This window comes from Ascaphus truei, chromosome 5 (assembly GCF_040206685.1).
Source record: "Ascaphus truei isolate aAscTru1 chromosome 5, aAscTru1.hap1, whole genome shotgun sequence".
NCBI classification, from domain to species: domain Eukaryota; kingdom Metazoa; phylum Chordata; class Amphibia; order Anura; family Ascaphidae; genus Ascaphus; species Ascaphus truei.
This window is the reverse complement of record NC_134487.1, coordinates 227,818,932-227,835,925: the sequence shown is the minus strand read 5'-3', so window position 1 is coordinate 227,835,925 and position 16,994 is coordinate 227,818,932. Positions and strand designations below refer to the sequence as shown.

Sequence of the window (16,994 nt, the reverse complement as noted above, 5' to 3'; positions counted from 1 at the left end):
ATTGAGATAAAGTAACACAAGGAACAACAAAATTAAGTGCCTCAATAACATCCTAAATAGAGAACTCAAAAAAGGTGTAGCTATGGTGAGCATAATAGATAAACATAAAAAGGAATGACAGCTTAAATTTTCTGAAAAAAAGGACTACTGGCTCGACTAAAGTCAACTTGTATATTGATGAGTATTTATAAGAAACAGACAATACTGTATCATACATAATTGCACTCGAGATTTTACATGACTAATACCTGTGTGGATAGTTAGTGGGTGGAATACTGATACAGGATGCTAATGCCCATAGTCTGGGACAAATGGAATAAAATGGCACAATGTCGAAATAAGGTTCCACAAGGGAAATAGAAGCAGTTCACAAAGACCCTCAAATGACGAGTCTAAGTGGACCTGCTAGTCGTACACCTAAAAACAGCTGATGTCAGCTTGATCATATAAAAGTGCTATCGTGCACGGCTGCATCATAATATACATTTCTCTATATAGACAGGGTAGTCTAGAAAGCAGCTGGTACAGGAAGACACTGGAAATCCAAAGGGGTGCACAATACAAAAACATGCAAACAGAAGATAAATAATGTATACATCCTAACTAAATGGTGGCGTGTGATGCCGTGAGACCGACCGTATCATAAACAACATACAGAATATTCTGGCTATGCAGACTGATGATTTGGAAGGAGGGTACATGGCTGCTTGAAATGGGTCTGATAAAAGTTAATGCGAGACAAAATGTGTGTGATGTACAATTTCTTATGCTAGTAACGATATCTGAAGTACATCTCAACATAGATTTTTACACAGCTGATGCCAAATCTCGTGACGAGAATAACAATAAATAGCACATTTGTTGATAGTCCAGTATAACTTTCAACATGTATCTGATAATGATGATAGAAACCATTATAAAAGAGACCAAAATAATTGTTAAAAACCATAATAAGAGACAAATTATTAAAACATATTAAAAATAGAAGGCCGACGATTGATCTACAATAAAACACAAAAGACTCAGTGAATTAAAATATGATGGTTAAAAACTTGTATAAAATACTAAAAATGCCAATGGGCATGATACGTGAAAGCAGGGAGTGGGAGCATGGGCACCACTTGGAAGTATTTCAATAATTAATCCAAAAAGACTTAGAAGAAATGACAAAACAGGAATCCAAATTCAAAGATAATTTAAGTGGGAAGGAAAGGGCAGCATTAAAAACCCTTATGCAAGATAAATCAATTACATGCAAACAGGCTGATAAAGGTGGTGGAGTCGTTATTATGTACACAGATTACTACTTAGAAGAAGCTGACCGGATCCTTAATGACTCCACCACCTATGAACGTCTCAAAATTGATTCCACTAATATTTTTAAAGAAACTTTTAACATTATTAAATAGAGAGAAGACGCTTTCTCCTGGCAACCCTTCCAAACAAACCATACTTGTTCAGTCTTTTTCTAATTGTACTGTCATGAACTTTAACATGTGACATGCTAACTGAGGACTGTAGAGTCTGAGATGTAACTCTTGTTTTTTTTTTCAATTTCTCTGAGCATTGCACGGTCTGACCTTGGGGTAAATTTGCTGGGACGTCCATTCCTGGGAAGATTGGCAACTGTCTTGAATGTTTTTCACTTTTGAATAATCTTTCTCACTGTAGAATGATGAACTTTAAATTGTTTGGAAATGGCGTTATAACCCTTCCCAGATTGATGGGCAGCAACAATTGCTTCTCTAAGATCATTGCTGATGTCTTTCCTCCTTGGCATTGTGTTAACACACACCTGAATCCTCCACACCAGCAAACTGCTAAAACTTTGGCTTTTATAGAGGTGGTCACACTTGCTGATGATCAATTAATCAAGGACATTTGATTAGCAGCACCTGTCTGCTACTTAGCATCTTATTTCCTATGGAAGCAGTAAGGGTGTACTTAGTTTTTCACACACAGCGTCTCCATTTTGGCTTTATTTTTGTTAAATCATTACACGGTGTAATATGTCATGTGTTGTTGTTCTTCTGAGGTTGTATTTACCTAATTTTAAGACCTGCTAAGGAGCAGATGATTGTTATTATGTTCTGATATGTAAAACCATAGAATTCAAAGAGGGTGTACTTTCTTTTTCACACACGTGTGTGTGTGTGTGTGTGTGTGTGTGTGTGTGTATATATATATGTATGTGTGTATGTCTATACAGCACAACCCCCTTATAACGCTGTTCTTGGGGTCCAAAGAATCACATCGCATTATAAGTTGATCGCGTTAGAAATAATGTACAATTGTATGCATTGTACAATAAAGTATTTAAGATACCAATAATCATGTTGTAAAGTATTGATAAATACAAAAATTAGGAGCCATGCTTGCATCGCGTTATAAGCGGATTCGCGTTGTAACGGATCGCGTTATAACGGGGTTGAGCTGTATACACACACACGTGTCTATACTATATCTGTAATAATTTCCTTTTGTACCTCCATTATCTAGAGCAGGGGGGCGCAAACTTTTTTCCCTGTGCCCCCCTGCCGGTGGTCCCCTCTCTTCCGCGCCCCCCCCCTAACCCCCACTTACCCGCCCTCTGGCGTCATTACGTCACGTTGCCATAATAACGTGACGTCACATGACCTCTGACGCCGCATTGCCATTGCGACACAAGAAGTAAGCCGCCGGAGTCACGGGTAAGTATGGTTTACAGAGGCCCTACAGCTCCCCCGGCACTTAATTTAAGTGCCTTCGGGAAGCGCGCGGGGCCTCTGTAAACCCCGCGCCCCGCCGCCGGCAGTCTCGCACCCCCCATTTTGCGCACCGCTGATCTAGAGTATATCTTTATTGCAGCATGTTTATTTTTTGTTTTATAATATGACCATTAAATAAAACTGTAACCCTTTTAGCAGCAGGGTTCATGTAATGCTTTGCTGTGTGTAGTTGCTGAGGTTCTAAGTATTACTTTTCTGTCCATTCAATTGAATAATGTTTTATCACAAAATCTAACCACGAATAGTCTAATCTTAGATTTTTTTTTTGTTTGCATGATAGTTACATCTGTGAAAATGGATCTATTCCATTGCCTTCCCACTGGGAGCATGTGAACAATGCCGAACCCTATCAGGTAGGACATTAATAAATAATTCAATGTATTTTGTATGACTATAAAACATAAATGAAAAATATACTAACCTTTTTTTCCAGCTCGTTCCTTTGATCAAGCTTTCTAATGAATATAATGAAGTTGCTAATCTCTTTGGAAATACCTTGGATAGAAACCGAATTAAAAGCATTCAGAGAATTCAAAACATAGACTTGTGGGAGTTTTATTGCAGGTGAGATTGTGTTTCTGTAATGCTAGACCTAGAGTAATGAGTGTGACTGCTACAGCAGCAATCCCTCCCCCTAAGAATTAGGTAGAATTGGGCACTTGCCCTGCTAGCGTGTAATATCAGCAGTTGTTTTCTTGTTTTGTATGTTTGTTTTTTCTCCAACCTTATTTTTGCTATTATTTTATTTCTCTGGGACTAGAGGTTGCAACTGCATTCTGTCTGCTTAATACTGTACTGTACGTGTTAAAATTGCAGCAGCTATGTTAAATTCCAAGTGTGGAAAACTATGGAATGTAAGAATAGAATTTTTAAAATGACCAGCATTGCTTAAGAAGACGGACTTCTCAATACAATTGCTTTCTTGTAATAAATGGCATTTGCTTTCTTGTAATTAAGGTTACCACAGGGCCATATACATGAACAGTGTTAGATTCAGCCAGAATCTAGTTGTAAGATGCAAAGGCAATGAATCCAATACTCTCTGATATAAGCTGTACATGCTAGGGTGAGGCACTTCGATTGTCACAACATATGCCTGTATAGGTAGCTTCCTGGTATCCCTGGGCACCATTCCTTTCTTCCAGTCCTGCTGTCTCAGTTTACTCCTGGAAATTGATAAATAGCTAATGTCATTGGCACTTTCCGTCTTAAATGCTACGCAGCACTTTTACATGAATGTTAGTACAGTTTACCTGGCCACTTTAAAAATGTGTATATGAAATACATTCTTGATTAAATCGCACAGTAAGATAATGGTGTAAAATGGGATTTTGTCTAATCCAAATGTTCGTTTATTAAAATATTTCTTACTATATGCTTTGTGGGGACTCCACAATTCCAGGGATACACAAGGTTAGTAATAAAACATTTTTTTAAGAAGGTAATACAGTAAATGCTAATTTTCTATCCAGCCACACAATACATACCGGTTTTGCCCGATTTATAAGGCAAGGCTTTTTTTTTTTTTTCAATAGTTAAGTTGAAAAATACATGCTCGCCTTCTAATCGGGCGTGGCCCACTTTGCAATGCAATCGGGTGTAGAAGGGTAAAACCGAGGAATCTCTGCCTTGAGGACCTGAAGCAGCCATGTGTGCTGTGTGCCCGGGACATACTTTAAACCAGAGGTAACTCTCAATGTATTACTTCCTGGTAAACATTTTTATCAATAAATGTCGCTTTTGGCAGGAAGCTCAAACTGAGACACACGCGGCACAGACGAGCGTGTGTGAACTTTTTTCAAGTTACTATTGAAATTAAGCGTTTGCCTTATATTCAGGGTCGCCCTATAATCAGGCAAATATGGTATATTGTGTAACTCACAGCTACAATAATCCAATAATTATCCATTTATTATTTTCTATATTTTTAAAATTAATCAGTTGTCTAAGGATAATGTGCTATTGAAGTGCTACAAGCCTTGTAGCTGTAAAATTAGATCTAAAATCGTCACAGCAATAGCAAAAATGGCCACAGCAATAGCACATACCTGTATGAACCCCAACACTATTTAGCACTGACTATCTACTGATCTTTAAAAACAAAACAAAAAAACAGCATAACATTACGCAATACTTTCCAATTGGTTTGTAAAATATAATTTCTGTTAAAAGAATTTATGGGTTTCTCTGTGATGTGCTTTGTAATTTCCTACTGACTTTGACACGCTTCACTACATGGCCCTGTGTTTTGTAGGAAAAAAGCTCAGTTGAAAAAGAAGAAAGGCGTATCAGAAATAAATGAACAGATGTTGTTCCATGGCACAAGCAGCGAATTTGTAAATGCAATATGCATTCACAACTTTGATTGGAGGATAAATGGTATGCATGGTGCTGTTTATGGAAAAGGTGAGCCCTTCTTTTAGATGTACATATTTCATATTGTGTGTATAGTCTGTTAATAGTGCTGCTTCCACTTGGAATCTGAAATAATTTGCTTACAAGGACTATAAAGATTTTTATACGGGTTTTCACAGATCTAATACATTGATGGTCTTGACCTAGTGAAATAAAACAGATGACAAAATAAAGATAAATTAATAAACGTGCTATGGCCTTGACTAATAATAATAGCATGTTTTTGATAGCGCTGCTAGTTTTACATAGCGCTTTACAGAGATTTTGCAGGCACAAGTCCCTGCCCTGTGGAGCTTACAATCTATGTTTTTGGTGCCTGAGGCACACGGAGATAAAGTGACTTGCCCAAGGTCACAAGGAGTCAACACCGGGAATTGAACCAGACTCCCCTGCTTCAAACTCTCAATGCCAGTCAGTGTCTTTACTCACCGAGCCACTCCTTCTCCCGACTCTGACATTGACAATAACATTCGACGTTACATAAAACAAAAATCCCTGATTTTTTTTTTTAAACACCTTATTCAATAAGGAAATTTAAAAAAAAAATACATACATACTAGATGAGGTTGAAAAAAAGCATGCGTCCAAGAAGTTCAAGCTATGCTACATTTAGACGACATATACTTTATCCTATACCCATACTTACAGTATAGTGATCCGGAGAAAGGCAAACAGAAAACCAAAGTTAAATATCATCCAATGATATTTCATAAAGAATTGGCAATCGGATTACTCCCTGGATCAACATCCTTCGTATGTTTACTTTTTTGGTATTGTGACGGTGAGGGGGTTACCAGGCCATCAATAAAGGTATTATGCCCAGCTGGTTTCCTCTGATCCATAGTTGGAGTTTTAGAGTATTGGCTCCTGAACCTGTTTATTGTATCTGCAGTGTATGTAAATGTGCGACAAATAATTTTCTGTGTTTTACCTTTCCAGGTGTGCCAGCAAACAGAGATTGCTAGGCTATGAGTTTCAAGGGTGGGTTTATGGAGAAAGACTTGTCAGAATGTTTATAGGTAGCGGGGTTCCAGAGTTGCTGGATACCCCAAAAATGTACCCGGGAATCAGGTCAGATTATTGGATACATTGAGGCACATTGCGCCGGCAAAATCTCCCCTTGAAAACACTTGCGCGATTAACCACTAGGATTCCCTGCTTCAGCACCCACCAGAAAGGTAAATGGGACATAGGGGTGCAAGGTATCCCTGAAACAGTAACGGTGTCCCTAGTATAAGGGGGGATGCCCACTTAATGCCCTTATCGTCCAGAACCTGGTATAGGGGTTCTGGGGGTAGTCCAACCATAAATAAGGTTGCGAGAGTTTTAAGTTTAAGTACAGTTTTCAGTGTGTGGGTGTGACAGTAGATGAGCACTTTTAACACATTTATACCCGGGATCATATGATTGAGCAAAGCAAGGAGATAAAATAAATTGTAATTTATTTCCCGAATGGACATACACACAATGTTGCACAATTACACTGAAAATACACTTACTGGGACGGGGCCAAACAAAATAAATTGTTCCCAAAACGAAATCTTGAAAAACAAAGTCTCTAGGAGCAATTTCCCAGGAATGGGAGTTGCTCGCAAAATGTCTTGAAACAGTCCTCGGTCAGAAGCGCTACCTGCAACTGCTGTGTATTCCAACAGAGCTGCTTCTTTCGTTCTGCCTCCGATGTAATGGCACTTGGAAACTTTAACCCTTAAGAAATCTTAGAGGGTTCTTGCATGAATCTTGTTAATCTTGGATGAATCTTAGATGAATCTGATTCCTGATGAGCTGCAGGCATTCTTATAGAGTTTAAATCCCTATCTCAACTAGTGCAGCCAATCACTCTGTGGGAATACGGTTTCCTACATATCCTGAAGTTGCCAATACTTTGGAAACCTGGCACAGAGGGCTTCTTATTCTTCTTAGAGCATGCGCCAACCTAGCACATTTGCTCCTTAGCATTTGAGACCCAGCCCCTCTCCCTGGCGACACTAAGTCTGGGCTGGCCACCATTTGCCAAACTGTCCAGACTTTACACTAGGATGGGGGTACTTGAGGATCCCCTCCCCAACTAACACCTTGGGGACACTGAGCCCTTTCAACTCCGGGCTTTTACCGACATATGGGCACCAAGCCAGCGGGATGTCTTAGAAGTCTTATCTGCTTTAGTCACTAGACGCATACTAAGTGGGGGCTACAATAAATGAGTAATTCCTGGTCCCCGGTGGTCTGAATGAAAGCCCAAATGTGCCTTACATGTTTGATACACTATTTGAGGGGGACTTTAAGTCATCAATTTTTATACAAACTTATAAAAATTACGCTATGGGTGTTTTTCATGTTTCTCCCTGAACTACGCGCTGTCACGATGACACCAACTTTTATCAACATATTTATATTTCTGGGTATTTGATTGAACAGAACAAGTTGCAAAATAAATTGTGATTTATTTCTTTAATAGACAAACGCACGACATCTGCAGAATACACTTAAAACAACACTCACTGGTATAAGGGAACGAAATAAATTGTCCTTGGAACGAAATAAATTGTCCTTTGCTTGCCAGTGCAACAAATGCAGCCTTGGTTTTAAAAGTCCTGTGGTTATGTTGTTGTTAACCCCTTCACTCCTGGACTGGTTGCTGCTGTGCTGGAACAAAGTCTTGCATCTTTACATCATGGATTAAAATTCAGGAATCACACTGGGGATACCTGGGGATACCTGGGGAGCCACAGTTATAGACTTCCCAAAGCTAACTTTAACATGTGGATCCAATCCCCTCATGGGAACAAAAAAAAACACGAATAGCCACGTTACCCACAGTTCATAAGACCGGTCAAAACGGCTGTCCGGTGGGCAGGGCGCATGGGTCAGGTTGACGCCCATGTCACTTAGCATACCTGGGCTACACCTATAACTTGGGGCAACTGTGTTTGATTTCTGACTCAGAGGTGTCACTAGCCTGACATCTGCTGTGCATCAGTATGCCAGTATTGTATACATTATGGGTCTCTGGGTCTTTTCATAACTGATTCTCTTTTAGACAGGGGGACTCTAAATCTGTGAGAGCCTTTTGAGGCTCCGTCATAAAAATACATACAGCCCATTGAGACCCCTTTGAAGCTCGGTCATAAAAATACCTACAGCTCATTGAAATGCCGGTTTCTATACCGCCATCATGTGTCGGTTAGAGGGTATGGCAAGCAATGCATTTTGTCTTTTCACATGGCAGCCAGGGAATGGCTTGTAAATGGAGGACAACAAATGTCTGGGACAGGACAACCACAGTAATGCATAGCAAATCAGATATTAACCCCTTCCTCCCCGTCACACGCGCACAGCAAGTTTCAGCGCGCTGGGAGCTTTCTAACGAAAGTTAGCACACAGCCACTTTTATTCCTCAAGCACTGAGTTTTTAAAACATTTTTCCTCTCGCCACATTACAGCTGCAGCGACCGTTATTCAAGTAAATCACGGCACCAATTTTGAGTGCTCTGCTTTACTCCATGAGGCATGAACGCGGCCAATCGCCCCAGGCACCCGCACTTATTGCGATTTTGCTTTGTTGAATTTCATGGATTCTGTTTCTTTGGGTGCAATGAAATGAATGAATTGCAATGTGTACAGTACTGTGCTACTGTGTCAATTTAAGGAGTTTAAAAACCAGAACTCTAAAATGCCATTTTCTGCACTCGTCGCACTCGCGTCTTAAGGGGGTAAGTTTGGAAGACATCCTGCGTCATGACATCTGTATTTCGATGTACACAACCAGTGATTTGTTTGATTAACGGCCGCTGCAGCTGTATACCTGGTGGAAAAGACACTGAACCTCTAGATTGAGTTCTGGGGGTTTGGGCATATACCGGGGGACCCTGGAATGTGATTTCCCCCTGCCCGGTCTTACTGTTCTGGTCTGTGCTGAAGCAGGGAGATCTGGCAATGAGCTGCAAACTGCTTCCTAGGGAGGATTTTGTCCTGTGGTCTGTGTCTTCATGTCCCCAGGAATCTGGTAGGATTCCTGAATACATGTTTCGGGGTAACCAGCAAGTCTGGCCCCCTTCTACCCAAACACACCCTGACAAAATGTTACCGTAAAATCATCCCTGAAACCCATGCCCTGTGAATTTCCACTGGTTGACACTCCTGGAACAGTAAAACACACACACATCTTTATTGAAATACAATGCACATGCCATAACTGGGTTGCAGATCTGACACTTCAAACTCCCCAATATGGATCAGGAGCACCCAGCCGGGCATAATACCTTTATTATTGGCCTGGGTACCCCCTCACCATCACAGGGGTGATAAGGTTGGTGAAAATGATCCAGCACACTTTTCATTCTATTCCCCATAACCAAAGGACTTAGAAAAAATATGTGAAACTACATTTTATTAAAATGTATAAAACTGCTTCAGTGTACATCTGCATTGCCCCAAAGATGGACAGCCTGATGGGGCTCCCCAAGAGCTGCTCCCCTCTGCACAGGACCAGCGTGCCAAGGGTTAACATTTGCTTGTACTTTGTGGAACCTCAACCCCACCCACTGGAATGTTAATGAGCCAAGATCACACAAAGAACTTTGTTTTCACAGCTGCATTGAATCTCAACCACCCCAGTGTACATCTGCATTGCTTCAAAGGCTGACAGCCTTTGGTGCAGCCAAAGGGTTTGAGCCGTTTGCTGCCGTTCACTGATGTTTGATGAAGTTAAAGCTGCTCTATTTCAATCTCAAACTCACAAACCCTTTATCCCCTGTACCAAATTTTCCAACTCTATATGTCCATGAAATGTCTGTGAATTGACTGCATAACCCTGTTCTTTTAATGTAACTATTTATTTTTATAACTCTGTGCCCAGGACATATTTGAAAACGAGAGGTAACTCTCAATGTGTTACTTCCTGGTAAAACATTTTATAAATAAATATGCTTGTGCATGGTATATGAGCTGGGGACTTCCAGGTCCACGTTTCCGAGAGACAATGTGGCTACCAAGCTTGGTGCCATCAAGTCTGCTCGGGTCCCAGACATGAAAGCCATTTGGGCACCGGGCTGGGCTCAAGTACTCACGTCCTGGGATGAATGGAAGTCATTGTGGTTCATTATTTGGCTGTGCGGGAGTTTCCCTTGTGTGTAGCAAGTCATTGGAGGACAATTATCTGCACCCAATCTCTCCTTGCCAGCTAAATTGGGAACATTAGCAATAGCAGAAACCCAAACTTTGCAATTACCCGGACTCCGTTCTGTTGCCCCTAGGGGGTCGGTATTTGCCATGCAATCCTGCCGGAACTAGGACTACATGGTGGCCAAATCTCAGCCCTCTTGGTTGAACAGAACTGGAGTTATGGGCTCTGGGTTTCTGCACATTCTGACATAGCTGTTTTTTACGCACTGCTCTTCCCTCCGCCATTGGAGTCAATGGTACAACCCTTGTGGCGAGCGCGACCCTTTACGGGGGTCCTTAATTCTCGGCCCCGGTGGTGGTCGAGTGTGGGGGTTCCTAGGGTCTAGGGGCAAAAAGAATTTTATTCCTGGGTGCCCTAGAACCTAAGTTTCCCACTCCAATTGTACGTGAACTTGGCCTAGTGTGATCAAAGCTCTGCTTTAGATATTGTATCCGCTTCTGCGGTCTGCATCTTGGATGGCTGCCAACCCGTTCATGGAGGTCGGCGTCGAGGAATCCCCATTGAAATGAATGGCTCAATTGACTTACAATGGGGAACCGCCGCTCCTCCTCTCGGGCGCAACCTGCGCGTCCTCTACTGAAACTGGCCCAAATCGCCCGATTCACCATAGGATTGTATGGGGCTGCAATGGCGACCTATGGAGAGCTGCAAAATGGAGCCTGTAAAGGCGGGAAAATGGAACAAAGGGCTATAATCACTTCCTAACTATTAACCCTTCTCCCGAACGGATCCCAGTGTGAGTGTTGGTGCAGACACTGGAATGGGGGAAATACATTGTTGCAGGGGAATACACATTTGGGTGCTGAAGCAGAGTAAAAACACATTACTGGACCGCAGTCCAGTTTAACCCCTTGCCTCCCAAGTGAGGTCAGAGGGTGAAATATGGGGGTGCAATCCCTTTAATACAGGGCCAATCCCCCTCTCCCTCTACACCTAGATCCCTGGCTTTTCCTCTTAAACTCATTCAAAACATATCACGAGCTGAAAACAAGCGAATTGCACATACTACATGTTTGGTACAATTTTTTTCTTATTACACATATAGCTACAGCTGCAAGATGTGAAATAGCCAAAGTATGGAAACTAAAAAAAATTCCTTCTATCCCGAGTATTCGAAATGGAAAACATTGACTAGTATCCTTTATCTACTGTTATAAATTTAAAAAAAAACATGGTAACCCTGCCTCTCTTTTGCAGGCACCTGACATGTAAACTGTAGCTCAATCTTGCTATAAATAAAACTACATGAAAATCTAATGGGTCTCATCTAAAGTCCAATTTACTTCCTGGTCACAAAAGATGTTTCTTGTCCGGACTAACACTGAACGAAAAGATGTATTGCACTTGACATACTGTATTTCCCCCTGTGATGTAAAAACATCCTCCCCCTCTTTCTTTTTGTGTACCCCCTCATATTGATGTGCTATGTTTAAATCAAAATGACAATACAAATTTAAGTTGAGCATTTTAAATTTAGAAATGTGCCTTATAGCTACAGTAGATACAGTACCAGTCCCATTCCTGGCAATATGAGTCATACAAGTATAGCAAAAAGAGCAGATTTAAATTGTATTGTGGGGTTGACACGTTGCAATATATGAAAGTCAAGTTGATCCCACAATAAAATTGAAACCATTCTATTTTGGGGTGGGCTTAGCGGGTTTTTTTTTGCTTTACTTTTATACTGTACTGCATGAGTTTTGCAGGAGGTTAAGGATATCTAAATAATTCGATTTCAGGTTTCATTTCTGTTGTCTCACTAGTGTACCAATACATGTCTTTAAATCTTCAGGCTATATTTTGACTAAACTGTTGCATACCCTTTCTTTTTAGCGGCAAACAGGTTAAGAGTGCATTCTGTCTTTAAATGTTGTTTGATTAAAGGTAAAGTCAATTGTCAATGTATGTCTAGGTTTTGTCAATTGTCAACGTATGTCTAGATTTTGTTAACTAAATATTATGTTTTCCTTTCCAGGAACATATTTTGCAAGAGATGCATCATACTCAAGTCAGTACTGTAAAAACAATGTTAAACATGGAAGTACATTACAAATCCATGGTGTTGACTTGGAACATTGTGCTTCACGGATCAGTAAATCCATGTTTCTTGCCAGAGTAATCGTGGGAGATTATACCAATGGAGATTCCAAATATATCCGACCTCCTTCAAAAGATGGAAGCTTCGTTAATTTATATGATAGTTGTGTGGACAACCCTTTCAGTCCACAAATTTATGTCATTTTTGATGCCAACCAGATCTATCCAGAATATATTCTACATTTTTTGTAGATTTTGCCCAGTACCACCTGGTAACCACAGAATGGATTGTTCCTAATGCTGTCATTGTTTTCAATATTTAATATTGATTATCTGTACAAAGTTCTTTTTGTCTTTTTTTGTAAAGGCAATTATTTGAAAATCCATTTTTTTTTGTCCCATTGTTTTGAAATATATAATATTGCACACATACAGTACAGGGCTTGTATCCCTCAGTGAAAATTGCTAGTATGACTACATAATAAATACTAACATAATGGAATTCTATTGCCAAACACCATGTGGGTCATTCATCAAAGTGTAGGTATTTGCCTTGCTTTTGGGTTGTATTAGCAACAGCTTCTCAAACTGTATATTATTGAGTGACTAGAAAAAAAAATCTGACAAATACAGTATGTAAAAGCGAGGATAAATTCTTTAGCATGTCTACATATAACACCAACAAGTAAACACGTTAATTTAAAAATACACAGTTTATGCTTGTCAGAAATATCTGAGTTGTTAACAGACCTTTAGCATTACCTGCTGAGGTGATTTGTGGTCCTCCTGCCAGATACTGTACATCTGATAATGCTTATTTTGGATCATTTCCACATGCCCCTCACTCAGGCCCCCAAATAATGATAGGCCCCACAATGTAATTGTATGCTTTAATTGCTTAAGAACCAGAGAGAAACTGTCATATGAAGTGAGGTATAAGACAGACCTTTCTTTCAAGGGAATCTAGCTCCAGGTTTTCAACCAGCAAACGCCTTCCACGTTGAGGTGTAGGCGTAAGCTTAATGTTACAGATGTCCTTCGAGGAAAAAAAAGTCTGCTAAGAGATGGGGGTTTCCCCTTTAACAATGGCTCTCAAACGTCAATGAAAACCCGTGAGATGTTCCTGGATTGCCTGAGAATTCAGCTGCCAGCATGCCTTTGTCTGACCAAGAAGCTTTAGAGGGATCACTGTTGGTCCCAAGAAAATAGCTTCTCCCCAATTTAATGTTGGCTGGTTCAGAGCTTGTTCAATGACTTTCCTTTGGGTTTCACTGTGCCAACTTAAATGGCCGACCTACATCTTGAGCCTGTGCTGGTGCTGACTTCCCTCATTGTTGTACTCTCTCCTCTTGTCCGTAGAGAGTTCAACCGTATTTAATATCCTGCCAATAGTAACACTCCCCAAATACCTCCTCGTCTCCCTTCGCTAGTAATGTCCTTGACTCTCTTTTACTTACAGTATATTCCCCATGCCCATTACATTTTATTAGTAGCTTCGAGTTCTAGAGGTTCTCATCCATTCCAGAGTCCTCACTCTGCTATACTGAGTAACTTTCTGTAAACAAAATAACTTGACAGTGGTTAAAGTAATCTTCAAACTAGAAAAGTGATCCTCCCTGAGTTCCAGTCTCTCCTTACACAGAAATTGTATGTCTTTATTTATATAGCGCCATAAATATACATAGCGCTTCACATTAGTAATACATGTTGTAATCATATAAATAACAAATAATATAAATAACAGGTCATGGGAATAAGTGCTTCAGACATAAGAGTGACATTAAGGAAGAGGAGTCCCTGCTCCGAGGAGCTTACAATCTAATTGGTAGGTAGGAGACAGTAGGAGGGAATTCTTGTAAGTGTCTCTGCAGGGGGGCAAGCTTTATGTGTCCAGGATTATCCACAGTGCTATTCATATGCTTCTTTAAGCAAATGTGTCTTAAGGTAGGTCTTAAAGGTGGATAGAGAGGGTTCTAGTCGGGTTTTGAGGGGAAGGGCATTCCAGAGGTGCGGGGCAGTCGGTGAGAAAGGTTTAAGGTGGGACAGGGCTTTAGATACAAAGGTGGTAGAAAGAAGACATCCTTGAGAAGACCGCAAGAGTCGGGATGGTGCATAGCGAGAAATTAAGGCTGAGATGTAAGGAGGGGCAGAGGAGTGTAAAGCATTAAAAGTGAGGAGGAGAATTGAGTGTGAGATGTGGGATTTGATCGGAAACCAGTAGAGGGATTTCAGGAGGGGAGACGCGGAGATCGATTTAGGAAAGAGTAGAGTGATTCTGGCAGCAGCGTTTAGTGTAGATTGTAGGGGAGACAGATGAGAGGCAGGGAGGCCGGACAGCAGGAGGTTGCAGTAATTGAGACGGGAGAGAATGAGGGCCTGAGTCAGAGTTTTAGCAGATGAGTAACAGAGGAAAGGGCGTATCTTTGTGATATTGTGGAGGAAAAAGCGACAAGTTTTAGAAACGTTTTGAATGTGAGGAGAATGTGAGAGAGGAATCGAGTGTGACCCCTAGGCAGCGTGCTTGAGCTACTGGAAATAAGAGTAGTTAGCATTAGTTTTAAATCTCCATCCTGCCCCCAGATAGCATGCTTTTCATTCCATTTGGTTATCATCCATTGTCACGGGAGACCAGGTTATTAACACATTTTTACCGGGATCATTCATTGAGCAAAAGAAGGTAGAGAAATAAATTGTAATTTATTTGGCATAAATTCGCTTACAAAAAATGAAACCCAAAATACAGACAAAAAGACACACTTACTTTGGGGCTGGGGTTGAAAACTAGACTTTCCTAGGTGCAGGGAACTCTAAATAAGAGTTTTACCCTGACCGGGACTGAGCCCGAAATCTCCTGGAACCCAAATCGGCATAAAATTCCATACGCCACTTATACGTTCTCTTCTGGGAACTTGATCCCTCCTGACCGCGAGTCAGCCCAAATCTCCTGGAATTCAAATCGGCATAAAGTCCCAGCCGCGACTGCTACTTTCGATTCTGAGAACTTGGGCGCAAAAGTTGTGACTTATACGCAGGCTTTCCAGGCTTGAAATCGAAGCCAGTTGCTTTGCTATTATAAGCAAAGCATTTTTTTAAAGCCTGCACTCTTTCAGCTCAGACTCAAGGGGAACACCCTGTGGCAGTGACGGAGTTAACCAGGCTTATAATAAAGGTCAAGCCTGCTTGGTTACCCGTGACCTGTGTTTTGGGGTCCTAGAGTGTCAGCTCTGGGGCCCGGGCATTGTGTATGCATTACTGTGACTGTGCAATATATGAGACAACTGCCATTTTTGTGTTTTTACCTTTTCCAGAGGTGCAGGGACCGGGAGATTTTCAGGAGGTAAGTTTCAGGGTGGGTTTGCCAGAGAAAGTTGTTACAGATTGTGGCTAGGTATCGGGGTTCTCAAGTTATGAGTTACCCCAGAAATGTATCTGAATCAAGTGAGATTCTCGGATACATAGAAGCCCAGTGCTCCAATCAGACCCCCATCCTGAAACCGTTCTCACGACTCGCCACTGGGATGCCCTTCTTCAGCACAGAGCAGGAAAAGGTTAAAATGGGACACAAGGGATTAATGTATATCCCCACACTCCAGCCAGGTATAAGACAGAGGTTTGTTTTATTAAAATAGGTTTCAGGGGGAAAATCATATAATGTGTTTAATGTATGAAGTATGGTAACAATGTTTTTGAATAAGGGAAAAGAGAATGGGTTTTAACCATCCCCCAAGCTTGATATGTTTGAAGGAATGTCAGATGAAGTCATTGAGCATGGCTATGAATCCCATTTACATAGGAAGTATAGGGGGCTGCCCATCTCAGCCTCAAAGGCCAGTATGTAGAGGTGTCAAACCTTTTGTTAGCAGACACATTTGGGATTCACCAGTACAGTGAGTCATAATTTAAGTTCAGAACTTCTAAGGCATCACGTGGAGTTGACCGGCATGGCTGGGGAGACATTGTAAGGTGTTATTTGGGGAGGAGGAGAGATTACATTTTGTTGCACATGCTCAGTCACTGTTCTGAGGCCAGAGGGGGCAGGAGTATCCACCTGGCAAAAGTATGTGAGTGGCCAGGGAGGAAATTCCCATGCAGTGATTCGCTGCAGACTGAAAAAATGGGACATGTGAAAGTTTTTTAAATGTCATGCGGTCAGTCACAGAGTTAGATTCATCTAAGTTTTTCATGAGTCCATCAGTTCCATCTTGTGAGATTCACCTGAGATTGTCCCATTTGAGAAGTTCCAGCTCTGAGTAAATCGTCTAAATTTCTCAGAGGATAAGTGACCAGAATTCAACAGCAAGAGGCTACAGGAAGGAGAAGTAGCCTGGAATATTTTGCTGTTTGGCAATATTAGCTTTGTTATCCCAGTTGCCAAAGTAAGTGTGTCTTTTTACTGTATTTTTGTGTAACATAGTTGTGTACGTTCGTTAAGTGAATAAACGCAATTTATTTTTATCTCTGCTTGCTCAATCAATGATCCCGGTAATTAAAAGTCTTAAGCTTGATCTACCGGTGACACACCCAATCTGATTGGCTCACGGGTTCTTATAGTATTCTCTGCTTCATTCATAAAATAGAAGCAGAGCGGA

The 16,994-nt window shown here is 41.0% G+C and overlaps 1 protein-coding gene across 1 annotated transcript; it reads left to right on the top strand.

Annotated features, from left to right (window-relative positions):
• Positions 1–1,070: 1,070 nt before the first annotated feature.
• Positions 1,071–12,907, top strand: LOC142494719 (protein mono-ADP-ribosyltransferase PARP11-like). Its single transcript, XM_075599154.1, has 5 exons — positions 1,071–1,127; positions 3,014–3,121; positions 3,202–3,332; positions 5,023–5,174; positions 12,344–12,907. Exons 1-5 carry the CDS (start codon positions 1,071–1,073, stop codon positions 12,655–12,657), a joined length of 762 nt encoding a protein of 253 aa, XP_075455269.1. The 3' UTR covers positions 12,658–12,907.
• The last annotated feature ends 4,087 nt before the right edge of the window (positions 12,908–16,994 follow it).